Here is a 20181-nt window from a genome sequence, read left to right as displayed (position 1 = left end):
ATCTGTCAGTAGCATGTACTATGATACTTCTTCTTTTTAATTCACCATATTCTGTTGGTATCAAAAAAGTTTCTATATTGTTGGTTCGTTTTTTATCAATTTCATTCAACTTCATTTATATAAGTCATTTTAATAGCTCCATTTTGTAAGTCAATGCGTTCAAGTTTACAAGTTATTGCTATAAATGGAATAATTCAAATGAATAAAAATGGGGAATTAATGTATTATGCACTCTTTAAACATCACAAGATGTCAATTGTCAAAGATTGATAGCTGTTATAAATGGTTGTTTTAAAAGTTTTTTGTTTTCGTAATTACGAATACAGTTACATAGATTAGCTATTGCAGATATTCTAAGTGAAAGATAATCGCATCTAGCGTCGTTCGCGCGTTATAATTAGTACAAATCGTCTGCTTCCAACGCGATGTAGACTTATGAATCTTATAGACTGGTAATTTTTGTTACGATTCTTCATCCACAATGTTATAAAGAGGAAAGATTTGTTGCATTGAATACTCTCCAAAATTACATACCTACTCAAAAATGTTGGTACTGTATCATGTACCTTTGTAACATAGCATTGGGACGTATTATGCTATAGTGCACGACTAATTACATGATTATGATCTCATACTTGTTGTAAGATGTTCGTGTTATGAAATGATTGTGTTGCTCTGTGGCTTAGCATATAACAATAAAATTTAAATAACTCACCATTCCTACATCCCTAATGAACATAGGCTACGGAATATGTAATTTCTAAAAATTTATGACGGAAGGTAAAAAAAACCATTGAGAATAGAGTATCTTACAAAAAATATTATGGAAAGTTCCAGTTGAATGGATTACTAAAATTGGTTTAATATTGTTTAAGATATATAATTCTCATTAAGAACTTTACAACTAATATACAATAATAGATTACAGTTATTTATTAATTATATATTACAATAGTAAAGAAAGTACAGCAGCAGGAAAGAAACGGAAGACTTATTAGATAAACTGCAATTATAATTAAACTAATAATTAAATTAAAAATAAAACAAGATAAAAACAACAACAATGAATAATAAATAGATGAAAATTATCAAATTACACACAAATCTATGATTTAGATACAATAGTTAAATATTAAAAAAACAAAAGCCTACAAATTATTAATTATATCGCTACGTAGTAATAATAACAATTAATAAATAGAAAATATACACAAATTTTACACCTGTTTACACCAACTGCTTAGTTGCTATTTTTCACATTCAAATGTGACTATAAATACTTTCACAGGTACTCTATCCGTTTTATATCTCGTAATCCTTGCCGGAATGGTGGAGCCGTGAGAGTTAATAGATTCAATAATTCATCGAGATGCGAAAAGCAATAGATAGGACGATTGATGGCACTTGTATCGAGTCAGGAGAAATTTACGACATCGCAAACACTAATTATAGCAATCTCGGAGTTGTCTCTGCTGAATATCGATTTCACCTAACAAAGAGTCTATGCTTTTCACAGTTAAATATCACAAAAGTAACTGTATGTTTACTTTTAACATTCCACTGAATACCGTTTGATTTATTAGATGGCCCGATTTTTTACGCCACTCGCAATCAAAAACGAGTTACAGATTTCGTTGATTCGATTCGCCTTGGAATTGTAAGTGACAAATTTTATGAGAATTATCTATTGGGAATTCCTTTGATCGCTCCACTGACTACGATTTAACAAGTCAAATCAAGATTGATTTTTTACAAAACCAACGAAGTCTTTTTGGTTTTTGCGAACCATTATTTACGCTTGTGGTTGATAACGTGGCGTCAAATCATCGACCGTTTGGAGCTTAATCGCCTTGAACTCAAAAGTGCCCTTTTTAGGGACAATGCGAACAACAGAACTAATTTATTTTGGAAAGTGGTAGCTACCGAAGTCGCAGACGAGAATATTCGCCGTAACTAATTATTTATCCTTAAAAAACTGTTGAAATTGAATCTAAACATTTGTCTCTTAACGAATCGTGTCGCGGCGGCGTCTACTCAAAGCGGGATGATTCGGCGATTCCGTTCCATTTTCAAATGCTCGCTGCCCATTCGTTCCCTCGGCTACGCCTACCCAATAAATTAGATGCCTCGCGTAGAACGCATAGTTACAAAGTACAAACTAATGAAATCTCGAAAAGATCTCAACCCGTTTTCTTAACAACTTTTCCGAGAGAACAGTCGCCTTCAAAGATTTTACCCTAAGAAATAATTCCGTTAATAACGCTCAGCGCTCGCGCGGGTATGTTATGCAACCATAGGAATTTCATTAGATACACACGCGTCTGTTTGTTAAGGCGTTTTCCATTGCTAAAAGTTTCTTGAGGCGGGTATAATTCCTTTGTTTGTTCTCGGGGTGGCGCCTCCACCTCACCCACTACGTTTTCTAAGTCATCGGCTCCAATTATGCCCCTTTGTAGGTTTTGATATGTAAATTCGCGATTTTATTAAACAAACCATGATGCCATTGGAGGGCAGCGAAGCGGATTAATAGCTTCTCAGATTTGTGTAATCGCTTTCTCCTTAGATAAGATCAAGACGCGAGGGATCTATTTGTTGTTCAGTTAACCTTCTTAGTAAATGCGATTGTTTCATACTTAATTAAATTCTCAATTGGGATTAAATTTTATTGATATTTGCTAAGCCACTTTACCAAGAGCAACATAATCATTTCAAGAACATGAAAATCTTACAGCAACAAATGTGAGATTATAATCTTGTAGTTCATTCGTCAACTGTAGCATAATAGGTCCCCGTACTATGTTACAGTACCAAAAAAGTTTATACATTTATTGATTTAGGTAATTTAATCTCAATAAAAGGCATACATACTAAAGATATAGATAGAAGGATAACTCTGACCTGGAAAAAGTACTGGTCATTCGTAAAATACTTAAAAATTCGAATGTCAGTAAAAAGGAACATAATACACGCGTTTACCGTATCTCACCAAAAAAAGGGTGCGTGTACTTGATGTACGCGCGTAAGAAGTTATACTTCTTTGGCATTATTAAAAATAGTTTTTGATTGCATGCAAATAATTAATTACAATTAAATAATCAAAGACTGGAAGAGGAGTCATTATAGTCAATAAAGTTCAGTTTACATTTGAAAAATTAAATAAATAAATATTTATTATTATTCTCTTACATTAAGTGTAACATAAATTCTATTATTATTCGAATGTTGTTTTTAAATTATGTCCAATGCCGTAGCATCTTCCGTGGGCAACTTCATTCTGTTAATTTTGTGTCACGGTGCGCGCGCATCGTAAAATTTCACTCTCATCAATTTTTCATAACGCGCCTAAAGAAGTATAACTTCAAAAGAATTGCATCGTAAATTACTTTTCATCTTCAACGCTTAAAATCCGAATGAATACAAGGAAATCTGTACCTTTTCATATCTAGAATTGTCTACTCTTAGGATTGTAAACTAGCTACATTAAATATAAAATCCACATAAAAACATTATAAGCAGGAATGCTATAACCAGGCGTTATTCGATAGGTCTAATTAAAGTAGTAATTTCGTTGAATGTTATGACTCTCCAAATTGATCCGCACATAGATACATAAAACGGACATTACTATACAAACTACCCATTCGATTTAAGCTTAATTTTTACCCCAGCACTATTAATATTTTACCGAGCATCCAGCGAACATTTGCGCCATATTACATCGCATAAATTAATAATGTCGTTCGCTTGTTTAACTGCGAATCAGATGAGTTTTATTGACAATTTGTTGGGAAAGTGCAATTTGCGGAATGGGCAGCGAGTGGCCGCGAGAGGTCGCTATGGGGGAGACTAAACTGTTAACAATTTGAATTAGCTTTAATTAATCAAAGTTTTTCATATGAGTACAATTTACATATACAACCCAGTATTGATTTGTATATGTTAACGTAAAATTGTAAACACCGTTAGATTGTAATCTATCTCGCGAGATTATAAACTGTCGAAAGATTGTGAACCTCAGCTTACTGCTTACAATTTAACATATTATTATTCGGTAGATTGTACTACACTAACTTAGTTATCATTCAAACTTCTTTGGTCAATTACAGATTAATTTTACTTTCCAACAATTTCATATAACTACCGAATAATAATACGTTAAATTGTAAGCAGTTCGTTGAGGTTCACAATCTTTCGACAGTTTATAATCTCGCGAGATAGATTACAATCTAACGGTGTTTACAATTTTACGGTGACATATATATTTTTATTTTCATTTACAATATTTTTGCAAATATGGAATCGGTGATTATTTCTATAGTATAACTAGCTACCCCCGCGAACTTCGTTTTTCCTTAATGTGATTTTACTTAGCCTACCTTTTTAGTACATACCAACATGGAACATTTTGCTATGTTAGGTTTCCCGGAATGAAAACTTTTTAGGGTTTTCTGTGAATTTTTCTCAATATAAACCTTCCTAGAGTTAACCTAGAGTTCAAGTCATAATATTTTAATTAACAAATAAAGAGTAAAGGTAAAGGATCGTAAAGGGGTGAAAATTAAGGGTTGTATGTATTTTTTAATGCCACATAAAAAATAAAAAAATGAAAAATATCCATAAAACAAAACACCCCTTTAGAAAGAAAAGATAGTAGCCGATTGTCAGACTTACTGATTATGCATAAAAAAATTCATAAGAATCGGTTGAGCCGTTTCGGAGGGGTATGGGAACGAACATTGTGACACGAGAATTTTATATATTAGAGAGATAAAGACGATAGGATTATTTTCTTCAGCATCATTTCCATACATACCTATTTTGCTTCTTACCACTCCTTAAAATACACTATTGCGTAAATGGGGATTTTTTATAAGACGTAGATTAAAGATATTATATTTATCACGGTTGGAACGATGTTCCTAATACAACTAGACACCAACCACGAACGTGTATCCCTTCATAACCATACTAAAATCAATTAAGCTCCATAAATTGAGTAAGACAATAGTTAACTGCTCTATCGGCTGTCAGTAGATGCAAATGTTTCCATCGCATTACTGTAACTCAATAGTCGCACGAATGTACACAATTGCATTTGGGGTTGCATTGAGAACTATTGTGCAAACAGGGGCCTCTGTGCCTCTATGATCTATGGCGTATACATATACGCTTATTAACTTAGGTAATTTAGTGGCCTAATGGAGCACTATCGACTAGTTCACTTCGCGTGTTTTGAAATATTATAGACTTATGATAACGATGAATCATTTGGTGATATCATCACTTATTTATTTTCTTGCTCCATCTAAGATAAGAGGCGAATTTCTTTTACTTATTTGCGTGCAAAAAAATTGGCTTTGTTTAAAAATAAAATCATAATCGTTCCAAATCCAAGCGCGTAGAAGTGACGAGAAAAATAATAAACATTAGTTGTTAAGACGATATTAGATATGTTTATATATTCGAGACTTTTTATTATACTTGTTTTTAATCCATTAAGAATTGTATAGAAGAAATCAAATAAATCAGTGGCGATACAAACTTTTTATGTCTAGGCCTCAGGTTTCTGTCTCTGTTTCATGATCATTTGTTAATGTAATAGGCAAGTAGGTGATCAGCCTCCTGTGCCTGACGCACGCCGTCGACATTTTGGGTCTAAGGCAAGCCGGTTTCCGCACGATGTTTCAATGTTCAAATGTTAAATGCGCACATAGAAAGAAAATTGGTGCACAGCCGGGGACCGAACCTACGACCTAAGGAATGAGAGTCGCACGCTAAAGCCACTAGGCCGTATAGAACAAATACAATATTGTCTTCTATAAAAATTGTATTAGGAATAACGCGTCGGCACTTTTAAAACTTAAGCTAACGTAAAGTTTGTGCTTAGCTACATTCAGATTCCTTCATGTCAAAAACCTTTTGGCATACATAAGCCATACATGCTATGTCTCGACTTTTGGAACGAAGTTCCTTATCGCGCGAAAGGGGACTAGACGGAAAAAATTCTTACGAAAAGTTGTCACGACACTTTTTTGCTATTTGCTATTGTAATACACCGGTTCTCGTCCGATCACCAAAGTTAAGCAACGTCGGGCGAGGTCAGTACTTGGATGGATGACCGCCTGGGAACACCTCCTGATGTTGGCTTTTTTTTTCGTCGTAAGATTGGTGTCGAGAAAATCTATCATACTGCTATGATACCAATTAACATATAAATTAATCGAAAGGAATTTCGTTCCATCCGGGTGTCCCTTGACACCTCTAAAGTTTTTATCTTACCCTAGTACCTGTATCGTGTCTTCAAACTCACCTTTATAAGAAGTTTTATTTACCTTATACAAGAAATTGTTCGACTATGACTTATTTGTCACCTTGTGTATGTTTAACATATGTATGAGCGAAACTCACTGTCGCCTCGATTTAACACACGCTTTTGTTATTGTTCAATTTGATTTCGCCGCTGGCTGCTTTATTATTTTAATGAGACTCAATTTTCAGGGATAATTGAATGGACGTTGCGCAGCCCTGATTATTATTATTTCATTTGATACCTAGATTTGGTGTCTATGGGTATGACGTAACTATAGTAGTCACTTTATATTTTAGTAGTACTTTTAAGTATATATGTATCACTTAATATCCGGTGAGCCTCCTGCCCGTTTCTTTTATATATAAAAAAAGTAATTTTAATTAATAATTATAACACTCATACCAGTTAGCTGGAAAGCAAATTTAAAAATAGTAAAATTCTAAATTCGGCGTAAATAAAACAATACTAAAACTTAGCGAAATAAAAAACTAAAAGTTCCCACAGTAGTATGACTAATTCGTAAAAAGACAAAACAACTTAAACCGCCAATTTGATCCATTCATTTGTCGTCTAATGGACATAGTTTTGTCTATAGTTAAAGTTGACACAGTGCCGCAATTTAATTAAAGGGGTGCGCTTTGATTTGCAGCCATTCGAATGAACGTAATAATGGAAATATTATTTATTATTGGCGTTCTTAATTATAGAGCAATGACTGATGAGATGGCATATTGGCTTCAGCGTAATACCCTGAGGTCGTAGGTTCGATCACCGGCTGTGCACCAATGGACTATTTATGTACGCATTTAACATTCGGACGGTGAAACATCGCGAGGAAACCGACGTGGTAGAAGGCTGATCTTATTGCCTATTGGATGGACAAATGATCATGACACAGACACAGAAATCTGAGGCTCAGAACTAACAAATTTTCATAATTTAAGTAGCGCTAAATTGAACCGATTTTTTTTATGGCTCTGGCACGGTTTGTGCATTAGCCAGCGTCAAGTATGAGATTTTTATAATTCGTGCTTTTTGCCTTAGAAATTCGACCATGTCCTCCATGTACGATTTAATCACTCGCCCGGTACCGCACAACCCTCCCAAAGGCCGAGAACAAATTTAAATTAAATTAAAACTTGCCCTCGAACCAGGAATCGAACCCGGTACCCCTCACCTAGCTGCCATTTAATAAGACTGCTAGGCGTAAATACGTACTTACGTACATTAAGTAAAAATGTACATTTGCTACGTAATCCCTGAAACAAAATCTAGACTATAGTGTCGATTTCTAGTTAATGAGACGATAAAACAGAATGATGGGCAACACGAGCGACCGCAGACCGCGGCACGCGACTTGAGGTCTGGCTGTGTCGTCTCCTATCACATCAATGTACATAAATATTATCAGTCTACATTTAAAACTAGAGATTGTCTAATGTTACAACATCTGCGTCAATAGATGGCGTAATTTTAAATGACGTAAAGATTTTTTTTTTAAATTTGTGTGTTCTTTTTTTTTAAATGGTTAATCGCATTAATTAGTTATAAGGATGGTGCAGCAAATTTAACTTTTTATTCTTAAAATGGAGTTTAGAAATCGGTTAAAATATCTACAAATAATACTTTCATTTAATACGGAACAGTGGTACAAACAGAAAATATACCTAATGTTGTCAAACTTACGTGTTAAATATAACAAACAATTCTTAGTTTTGACAGCTATTGCGTGACTAGTCTGCCTAATTAGCTTTTTTCACCTTTAATTTCAAATAAATTGGTTATTTCTATTAAACTGTTATTGCTCTATTTATTTATGACTTCGAATATTATTACAAATACACTTATAAATACTTTAATTAGAACGGGAGTGTGTAATATTGCGTTTACCAAAATTATAAACAATTTAATTATTACCAACTATTTACTGAGCATGACGTCACCTTAGATTAGTGCTTAAATATTATGACGTATGACTGTTGGTAGCTGATGACAGCTGACACATTACTGGCGACCTCTTTGCTATTACTCTATATTGTCTACATGTATAAAAAAATGTATTGACATTGTCATGTGAGGGCCCACAGAGTGATTTTGTATTTCATTTTTGCCTATGTTGCTTTAATCATATTTTTTACTTAGTTCTAGAACCATAGACTCAGTCCCCCCACATAAAGATCACTATAGAATATAGACGAAATACATACGATTTAACTGAGATTTTGTTTTCCCAAACATTCCATGTCCGAACATTGTCAGGTTTATTTACGTAAAAAGACGTTTAATTTGTTATATTTGCTGAAGATAAGGTGCTCTGATGCTGGGAACGGAAGTTGATGGCGTGACGAGATAATAGTGAATACAGTAGTTTCGATAAGGGTGTATTTAATTACTTAAAATATCCTGTAGACTAATCTATTACAAAATTATATGAATAAACCTTTGTCATTCAAAATTTTATTCAAATTAAGGCATACTTTTGATCTAACCTTGTTTTTTAATTGTAATACAATTGTTTTATGTTTATACGAATTTCATCGCACTGGTTTCGTATGACAAAAAAAAATCTGTGGCGCTATAACCTTTTTAGGTCTGGCCCTCAGATTTCTGTATCTGTTTCTAGATCATTTGTCAATCTAATAGCCAAGTGCCTGACACACGCCGTCGACCTTTTGAGTCTAGCAAGCCGGTTTCCTCACGATGTTTTCCTTCACCGTGCGAGGGAGTGTTAAATGCGCACATAGAAAGTCCATTGGTGCGCAGCCGGGGATCGAACCTACGACCTCAGGAATGAGAGTGACACGCTGAAGCCACTAGGCCAACACTTACCTTAGATATGACAATCATCATCAATTATTTTTCTGAAATTTGTGTTCACAAGAGATTTTGAGATTCAAATGGCCGCGAAAAGACTTTTTTTTTTTAATTTTAATATTTATATTAAACCCATATAGTTTGTTTAAATTAAAAGAAATAGGTGATCATACCCGGATGTGGATGTAGAACAATTGATTCCCACATGTTTTAACAAAACAAAACAAAGCTAGAACACTGAAATAACAAATCGATTATGAAACGATGATAACGGTACAAGTAATACGCTATGGAGTTTTAACTCGCCCAAGAGCCGTGATGTTAGTTCAGAGTAATTTTAATACAACAAAAAACATTTTATATATTAATAGATGCTTTGTTTATTGTTTAAGTGGAGTTTTATGTTTAGAAAGACGTGTCCGCTCATCGTCTATCCCTTGGACGGATATAAGTCCGGATAGTTTCACTCAACGATCTAATATTTAATAGTTTTATGATGTATTATCAAAACAAATCTCTGTTACCGAAGTACATTTCGGATGCAGTTGTTGAATACACGGTTTTGATACTTTACGCTTTAAAGTCATAATACTTTACGTAGCTTTTTTAATCCGGTGTACTTTTACACAAGCTTTGTAATTGTACTGAAGTATTTGCAAACCAATTCGACTTGGGATCCTTCAAGAAAATAGGCGTACCAATTCTTAAAAGGCCGGCAACGCACTCTGGCATTGAGAGAGTCCATGGGTGGTGGCATCACTTAACATCAGATGAGCGTTAGTGTTTGGGCTGTATGTGAGGTAGAGTCTCACTAAAGGGTTGGTAAGCATCTGAGAGGCTTTGTGGGTAACATGAGAACGTGCATTAATAGGATTAACGGAATATCAGATTGTGAACAGAAAACTCCTGGCCAGCCCGAAGGTGGCTTAGGTCGAGAAGTTGTTTATTCTATGCGGTTGGAATAACTTCGGTAGCGCGTTTCACAAATTTATATTCGGTATGACGTCATCACAAATTTATACAAGTGTGAGACTAAAATATATGAAATAAGTTTTTAATAAAAATATCAATAAGTAGTGACACTTGTCAAAAACCTTTGAGGCTCTAATAAAGCTACACGTTTACCAAAAAAGTATTAAAATATCAAAACTATTCAATCGGCGTATAACACAAATATACTCGATACAAAAGGACTTAGCGTGTTTTTTCTAGATATTTTATTATGAACTTCTGTTCAACATCCAGATGTTTGAGTCTGATCAAACAAAAGATTTTTCATTACGTCGTGTCAGATTGTAACTATTACGTGTTTGATTTATGAATAATGGCTGTTTACTTTAAGATTCTTTAGATTTGATATTCTACAATATTCTATTTTTATTGGTGACGATATAGGTTTTGAATTCGATAATATTTTTTGTCTTTGAGATTTTATTTTGCGTTCATTCATGTACTAAATACAACATAATTATAGCAAATATACAGAAATATTGTGTACTAGTACTTATTATATATTTTACTAGCTAACCTGGCAAACGTCGTTTTGCTATGTATATAATTTATAATAAAAAATAGGGATGTATCGGAGAGGGAAGAAAATTAGGGGTTGTATGTATTTTTTAATGCTGTATCATAATCTATGTCCGATTTCCAGTCCGATTCTCAGACAATAGACATACTCAATATGCACACAAAATTTCATAAGAATCGGTCAAGCCGTTTCGGAGGAGTTTAACTACAAACACCGCAACACGAGAATTTTATATATTAGATTTTAACTATTTACTAGTAAATCAATTCGTTAACAGTCACACTTGATCTGAGAACCAAATTTTGTTTTTTTTTTCTTAAAAATATCCTTCGTTTTGGAGACAGTATCGCACTCGCACAGAGGGAAAATGTTTCTTTCATCCGAAACATGAAACTTTTACCGCTCCCTGTACTGTATGATTTCCCACCAATTGCTGATTTTGAGCTGCAGCAGGTCCTTTTCTAGTCTATCGATCCAGCGGTACCTGATTTGTAATGGGCATTAATTCCACAATTAGCATTTAAAAATTTGTATACAATCTGAAAGGTTTTATTAAAAAAATACCTGTGTCAGGGCTCCCAGCTCTTCCATAACCCAAGTTAATATATTTTTTAAATTACAACTTTCATTTGTTTTTAAACTGTTTACAACAAATTCTTCTCCTAATGTATTGTTTATTATTTATGTTCATAAGTGGTTTGTAGTTTGAACTAAAAGAATATTTATTTTGAATGAAACCGATGAAGTATTAGCCATATGTGAATAACTATTTTGAATATACAAATAACCTTTTAAATTTACAATTTAAGTTTCACGTGTTAATGGTTGGTGATGAAAAACAGGACTTTTTTGTGTTGTGACTCAGCGGTATTAGAATTAATTTTGAAATCGACTATGGCAGGTAATTTTTAAACCCAAAAACGGCTTCAAAACGGTAGCAAAGCCCAAATACCGTAACAAATATACAATTGTGAGGCTGTGGAGCTTGGTGGCGCCATCTGCAATTTTTACACCAATTTGCGGAATGATTAGTTTTCGCTTTGAGCTATTGTCATATGTTGGGACGATTAATTTTTTTTCTAATTATTAACAAACTATTTGGGTGGATGTTTTATTTATGCCTTTAACCTTATAGATGATTGAATTTAATTTTGGTTCCACAACTGAGCGTTTTTTAAGGCAGTTTCTGCCGCGCACCACCACTATGTGAAATTAGTCTATAAAGTTATTTTGAACCAATTTCACTTAGGGTTCTTCAAGAAAAGAGCGTACTAAATCTTAAAAGGCCAGCAACGCAATCGATATATAACCACATCTCATGTGATCTGAAGACTAAGGTTTGTAGCTGACTAAACTATATTTCCGTATTTCAATGTTTTTGAAATCCCAAGACCAAACGCGGTGAAGACTCACTGTGGACGCCCTCTGCCCCATCTAGGGGTTATAGGTCATTAAGCCAAACTATGTTTATTTTGCCGTAAAATAGGCAGTAAGGCATAAAAATAAAATAAAATATGCCTTACTGCCTATTATGCCAAATATATTAGCACTTATTTTAAGGTACATTAATAAAGGTTTCATGCTAAATCTAATTCAAAAACCTTGCTTTTCTGGACTGACATAAAATTCCCGATACTGTTGAAAAGTAATTTCTTTTCAATTCGAAATTAAGGGCGCATAGGGGCGTAACGGTCAGTCGTCCAGAAATTGTACAATTTCATTTAACAAAACAGTGCGTCGATTTACAATGGCGACGTCCGAACCACGGTCGTCAAAGTGAACAAAACGTGCCAAACGCAAACGAAAAGTGGAAAATGAAACGTCACAAAGAGAAATTAATATTTTTGCCGATACAATTTGAAATGTGCAAATTTATTAATAAAAATTTACGCAAAAATTAAGGGAATTAAAAAAACTTGTATTGAATGATTTCTTTTACAACGATAATAACATTCGCATTTGTTTTAACTTTGTTTGAAATAATATTGTAAAGGCTGATTCACGCTACACCGTGTCTCGACCGGGCCGTGCCCCGGCCGGGACACGTCCACCGTGCGCCGGCCGGGACAGTGGTTCATGTTACACCGGGCTGTTTGGGTGAACGCACGTACGTGTTTGGACGACTATATCTGTTTTTGTCAAAAAAAAAAAAAAAAAATTTAACCTCACTAAGATTTGTCGTTGACTGCTCTGCGGGTGCCCGGGCGCCTACGTTCATGTTACGACGTGCCGGGGCCGGACCGTGCCGGAGCCGGGAAACAATACCCACCGACATTACAACGCCGTGCCCCGGTCAGGCATGAATTACTTCATACAAAAGTATATCATTATTGTTAGACCGTGCCCCGGCCGGGGCACGGCCCGGTCGAGACACGGTGTAGCGTGAATCAGCCTTAATGGTGCCTTTCTTAACAGGTATCACATTGGAAATTGTATTAGATTTTTTATTTATCAAAGCAAACGGGCAGGAGGCTCATCTGGGATACCACCCATGGACACTCACATTTCCAGGCTCGCGATTGCGTTGTTGGCCTTTGTTTTATATTAGTTTTATCTGATTAAAGTAGGTATAGTATTTTTTTTCCTCGTACGTGTATCTTTTGTAAATATGGATAGTTAAAAAAAAATTGAAAGGCTTAATTAAATTAATAAATATATTTTTTTACATCGTATTATTACGCAGTCGTAGTACAGAGACATGTATAATCTAGTATTTATTTTAAAATCTTCGAATTTTGAAACCCAGATAAAAAGAATATGTCAGACCCTATTACCGACAACAATGGGATAACGACAAAGGAAAATTGGGAGATGGCTCTTTGGCAGAGGATAATGTTACATTGATATTACGCTAATAGAAGTTTAAACACCAATTCTGTTAAAAGTAATAAGTACAAGTAATGTTTCACATAATTTTTACGTAATAGAAGAGGTCCTAACATTGTTTTAATATATTTTGGTTTCAGGCATTCCATAGTTCTTAATTTAAAAAAAATCCGCGGTTTTAATTCGATTGCCAATTGTTTTTGTTGTCAGTTTCAATGTAGTCAACGATATCTATTATATCTAATATATACAATTCTCGTGTCGCGGTGTTTGTAGTTAAACTCCTCCGAAACGGCTTGACCGATTCTTATGAATTTTTGTGTGCATATTGGGTATGTATGAAAATCGGAAAACATCTATTTTTCATCCCCCTAAATGTTAAGGGTAGTCCACCCCTAAATTTTTATTTCTATATTTCAGATACAAATTTCATTTTTTATTTTTTTATGATACAGCATTAAAAAATACATACAACCCCTACTTTTCACCCCTCTACGATCAACCCCTATTTTTTATTATAAATGATATACATGGCAAAACGACGTTTGCCAGGTCAGCTAGTAGATAATGTATATGATTACTTTTATAACATAAATTAATAGTTTAACGTTAACCAACATTAAAAACAATATAATTACAGTACTACAAACAACAGTGTTAATGTTAACTTTCAATGATTTAGATTGTATTATTCTGTAAAATTAATAAATGCAAAATATTTAGTATGTATAGGCTAAAAACAAATAAAATGTTTCTCGGTAACCCAAAGCAATGTACATAAACAGATACATATCGAAGGTACGTAAAAGACTTAAGAAGCCAAAATGCAATTTATAACTCTTTGATATCAAACCTTTGATACAAAACAATGAAGTATCGAAACAACCAAACGTAAAATCCACTCTTTCTGACGGTGACGTCTTTTAGTCGAGTTTCCTTTGTAATTAAATATTGAAATTAAGAAATGAACAGCCGCTAATTACAAGAGCTTGTCCCTTGGGGGCTGATTATTTTGCCCCACCATTCGTAGAAAGGGCTCCCTTGTAATATTATATTAATAGGTTATGCTTGTTACATTTCTATGTTTTAAAATATTTTATACGATTTAGGAAATGTTCCTACAAAAGAATTTAAATTAATATACCTATTAATACATGCATTATAATATGTTATCTAACAAAATACTTTATGATTTTCGTTCTAATTCAAATTGCCTGGAAGACATTGCATATAAAGGTTAAGGCTAATTTGTATGTTTTTTAATTCCACTGTACGAAGTATACGAAATTTCACCCGTATCACCTCAACCTCCGTATTTCCACAACTGAGCGTTTTTTAAGGCAGTTTTTGCTACTCAAGTATTTTCAAACCAATCTGACTTAAGGTGCTTCAAATAAAGACCGTACGATTTCTTAAAAGGCCGGCAACGCACTCTCAAGCCCGTTTGCCCTTCGTTCTATAAATAAAAAAACAAATCTAGACTACTTTTTTAAACAACTATAATATAACGTAAATTACTTATGTATATTGTATTATGTAAGTGAAATATTAAATATACGTAACGTAGGTATATTTCCTTTAAAATTAAAAAGTTTGACATGAAATTTACTCTAGGTATGGGTAGAAGCAATAAAAATGTACTCACCATAGAGGCCACATAAATCCAATATTTGGACATTTCAATTATCACGTGGCGTGTTCACGTTCGTGCCAGCAGTAATAAAAATGTTAAAAAATAATTATCGCCCATTTCATCTTATATAGTAAAAGACTCCACTCGATACAATCGATGATAAAAAGCTATTGTAATTCGAAGATGTAATAAGCTGATCTCAAAATGTCTGTATTAACTGTCTCGAATCAAATGAGTTTAATATCAAATATAATTAGTTTTATAAAGTGCTTCGGATAAATTGAAATGTTGCTACCGATGTGTACAATGGATGTAAAAAAGCTCATTCCGGCTGAGCTATGCTCGCCAAAACAGCCCGAGCTTTTAGAGCCGCATCTTGTGTTCATTCAAAATATTGATGTGCTTTATCTAATACATATATAAAATTCTCGTGTCACAGTTTTCGTTGCCATACTCCTCCGAAACGGCTTGACCGATTTTGATGAAATTTTTTGTGCTTATCCGGTATCTATGAGAATCGGCCAACATCTATTTTTCATCCCCCTAAATGTTAGGGGTAGTCCACCCCTAAATTTTTTTATTTATTTTTTTGACAAAATTTTTAATTTCTATTTTTTTATGATACAGCATTAAAAAATACATACAACCCCTACTTTTTTCACCCCTCTACGATCAACCCCTATTTTTTTTAAATATACATGGCAAAACGACGTTTGCCGGATCAGCTAGTAGAAATATATTTTCCGAACATACAAATGTACACTATTTATTCTTAACCTACATAGTAATAATTATAAATCGGTAAATATTAACATATGCATCATATTAATCGGCTTTGGATAATAATGATTTTCTTTAAGTTGTATGCAGACGAAAGCTCCTTTATAAGGATTCATTATTGATATAGAATCCATACACCTCACATTTACAATTCCTCGTTGAAATAGGATTAACAGTGATGAATATTCATAATTTATTTGCGTGAAACGAAACGTATAGAGCTGCACAGTACTGAAAATATTCTGAGTTACCCGAGGGACAGGTAACATTAGGAGAACATCTTGCTCCATCAGAACAAGAAATAATTGTAAAGCCAAATTACGGTCGCAAAACTTTTCCACCCCAAAGAATTTTTTATTTAATTTTTATTTTTACGACATGCTTACGCGGCTTTGCTTTCTCGTTTTATTGTTATTGTGCCCTCTAATTTTTGGCTTCAATTAAATTTTTGTTTCGCTTTATTAGAACATTGTTTTTAATGATTCTGTGTTCTAAATGTTCAAACTAAATTAACGTATCTCTCTTTCTTCCTCAGGTACTTCTCTAAGTAGGTATTGTATTAATCGAGGAATGAAACCCGCTTGAACCGGAACTCGTTTAGAAAATAGAGCAACGCTTTTTATAACCGAATTCATTTATCATGTTTGTAGTGAACCCAAGACAAACTGCTACTGCGTATGAGTTTACCATAGATAAGATTAGGTCCGTTTGTTTTACCTTGTCTACCGAATCCTGAGCCATTTTTAAGACAGAGCTCTATTGTTTGACGTGCTTCCTACTCCACCGAAATTCATATTTAAATCCTTCACAACGGTTTCCTGTCGCCGTGTTATTGTTAAAAATACTGTCCCGAAATGAAAGCTATCATTAAAATCGATACAGTAAACAATCGTAAATGAATTTGAAAATAGAACACCTTAATATTTGTCTCATCTTTCAGCTTTATTAACATCGTGTCCATAGACAGGATGTACTTCACTAACTGATTTAAAGTCTAATTTAATGCGTAAACATTCCCAGACGGTAGTGCACCGTAAATAATTACATGAAACGGGAACAAAAAATTTATAAACATATTATGACTATTAGGTAGATAGGCTGTCAACACCTCGTGTTTGGACTTTTACAGGCATGTGTTTAATAATTATGGAAACGCTTGGCATGGCTTTACCGCTTGGTAGTAAATTCTGTGGGGAAATATCCGAAATCTTTTGTGATTCGATCTGTGACATGAATGATGAATATTGCTTAGCAAATATAACAAAAAGCAAAACTATCGGCGGTGTCTATTTCACTAGGGTTGGGTTTGATATGCCAATACTATTTTGGGTGCGATTTAATGTTATTGTGTCTTTGAAAATTTTGTTTGGTGAAATAAATATAAATTTAGTACTATGTTAATAATGTACTATACGCTGGACAGAAACCGGTGGAAACAGATAGTCCACTTCCGAAGTTTTCTTGTTGACCACGACGTTCAGCTACTAAGTAGACTACGGTTTTTATTAAATTAGTTAATTTTGTTAAATAACCCCTAAAGTTAAAAAGTAATTAATAGTTATTTTGTTACAGTATTCTCGTTTAATTTTGCACTTTATTTCTATTACAAGTTTTTTTTATTAATAAATATATTTGTTGCTGTATTATTAACTATCAAGTTTAAAAATAAAGGTGAAACCGCTTTCATATAAAATAGTAACCATAAATTATAAATAGTCATATATTAAAAGCACCTTCAAAGTGGGACGCATCTTATCAATAATTCCACATTGTCTTTAAGTAAATGGCGAACAGGAACATAATGGAAGGTTTGCGTGTTAAATTTCGATAGTATGCGAATAAATCGTTTGAAATCGTTCAGTAATAAATCGACTTTTTAATGGCAATTTATCTGAATGAGCTTCGGTGTTCCGATTACGGCTAAGTGGCGACAGGCGATGTCGGGAGGCACGCGTTATCGTTGACACTTTCTGTTTTGTTTTTTTTTCCTCTGTTTATTATGGTATGTGGCATTGTTTCATGACGGAGCAAGTATATATAAACTCTTTTGTATGAAGGCGCTAATCTGTGCCCGTGTAACTTCCGGTAGCGGTTGAGTTTATGGTAGCGACATCAGCTCTATGGATACTGAGAGAATTACATAGAAATTGCTTTCATGAAATCATCAAAAGTTAGAGTACAGGAGCTGGTGTGAATAGAAAAACTTTCCAATTGCATAGTCTGTAGGGGACGGCTGTATTGGAGTTAATACTAAAACTTCGCAGTTATTTTCTATATAATAATTATTAGTATAATGTTATTTATTAGAAAGACGTTAAATACTCGCACTTATAGGTATCCAAAATTTCCAAAGAAATTATTTATAGTAACGAAATTAATTTTAATACATTATCAAAACTTCAATAGTGATGTTAACTATAATATAGCTAAGCGTCCTTGGAAGCTATTGTCCACTATTACCAATATAACATTTCTGATAAGCCTCTTATCACTTGCAACGGAAAAAGAATCGTCAAAAGCAGACACGCCCTAAGCGTAACCGAAAACGAGTCGCACCGCAATCCAAGCTAATGGAGTGTCTCATAATGACGGTTGCTGACATAAAAATAAATAGCCGAGAGTCAGTTTCTGCGTAAGCCGATACTATGATAACAGCATCGCTCCCTCGATAATTGCCGAACTTGTTCCTCTGTACACGCGTTAACTTCGATATGTCATTACGGGATACCAATGTAATTGATCATGTAGCTGTTTTATCGTATTTGAATTTCGAACAAATTTCGTTTTAAAGATACAATAATAGACATAATCTGTGGTGTTTGTGTACTTTTGGCATAGACAATATTTGTAATAGTAAATAAATTTGAACATTATTTTTCTGCATCATTTTCCCCGTTATTTATGTAACTGAACGTAATCATTCAAAATTCTAGTTCGAAATTCAAAAATGTAATATTCGTACACAAAAACATTTTTTTTATTCTAAATTCAAAAATCCCTGAATTTTGCGTCTACCACAGAACTTCCATTCATAAAATTTTGAAAAAATCGTTCGAAATTTAAAACGCTTTGCGCGTCGTGTATATCTATATTGCATAGAACTTCGAAATTTAAAAAAATAGTGTCTCATTGGCAAAGGGATACCTCTATATACGTAGTTAATTGTCACAAAGGAGCCTTGCTAGGCACAATAGGCTTAAGCGCAAAGATTTAGGTGGTCATATATTGCGTTGACCATAGACTATTACATGTCCGTAAATCACGGATGGGAAAACAATAAGCGTGAAATTGTGGAAACGGAGGATGCATTAAATCTTAGGGGAGTGAAATAAATAAAAATAAATCTGATGCTACCCTCGCGAGAACTTGATTTATTAGATAAGTCCGTTAAGAAATGCCTGAGATACTGTAAAATGCAATTTATGTTATTAATTAACGTTATGTTTTAAATGATAATTTTATTGGACTGTAGCTTTTGCTATTATTTATTGTTTAAGCTTGGCTCGTATTCTTGAACGTATCTCAAGTCACGATCATGTCTTTTGCACAAAAATGTTAAACTTGACAGTTTGACAGATGATATAAGACTTGTGTCGTATTCACGTTTGAGAATACGGATTTAGCGACATATATAATTATTAACTTTCAAAACTCAAAATAATCTTAGTAAAATTTTCGTACTGCGTTTTGCATGTGTATGTTAGTATGTATGAAAAGTGTACCGTCTTAAACGGCAGTAACGTGCTACTATGTCCGCAGCTCCAGACCGGGTCGACCACCGAAACGAGCCTCCGGAGTTGGTCTTTCACTGGCCGCTTCGCCCTTCCCAGGACACCCCTTCAAGAAGCACCGTCTAGAGAATGGAGACTATTCGCCTTATGAAAATGGTCATATGAGTGGTAAGTCGATAAAAAATATATAAATATAACATTTTTTAAATTTGGAACATAGATAAAAAAAAGGGTGCGTGTACTTATGTACGAGCGTAAACTATTTTTAATAATGCCAAAGAAGTATAACTTCTTTGGCATTATTAAAGGTAGTTTTTCATTGCATGCAAATAATTAATTACAATTAAATAATCAAAGCCTGGAAAAGGAGTCAATAAAGTTCAGTTTACATTTGAAAAATTAAATAAATAAATATGTATTTATTATTATTCTCTTACATTAAGTGTAACATAAATTCTATTATTATTCGAATGTTGTTTTTAAATTATGTCCAATGCCGTAGCATCTTCCGTGGGCAACTTCATTCTGTTAATTTTGTGTCACGGTGCGCGCGCAT

At 33.8% G+C, this 20181-nt stretch overlaps 1 protein-coding gene across 6 annotated transcripts in view; it reads left to right on the top strand.

Moving 5' to 3' along the window:
* The window catches only part of LOC125055300 (dachshund homolog 2), a 153454-nt gene that overhangs the window by 41872 nt on the left and 91401 nt on the right, over window positions 1–20181 (top strand). For 2 of the 6 annotated variants that reach the window (XM_047657719.1, XM_047657715.1), the window contains one exon: window positions 19660–19793. In XM_047657719.1, the coding sequence (XP_047513675.1) occupies window positions 19660–19793 (134 nt within the window). Of the gene's footprint in view, window positions 1–16429; window positions 16442–19653; window positions 19794–20181 lie in introns of all 6 variants that reach the window. The other 4 variants (XM_047657718.1, XM_047657714.1, XM_047657717.1 and 1 more) reach the window with 3 other exon arrangements.

The sequence above is a fragment of the Pieris napi genome, chromosome 13, assembly GCF_905475465.1.
Source record: "Pieris napi chromosome 13, ilPieNapi1.2, whole genome shotgun sequence".
NCBI lineage: Eukaryota > Metazoa > Arthropoda > Insecta > Lepidoptera > Pieridae > Pieris > Pieris napi.
This window is presented reverse-complemented; position numbering and strand designations above follow the sequence as displayed.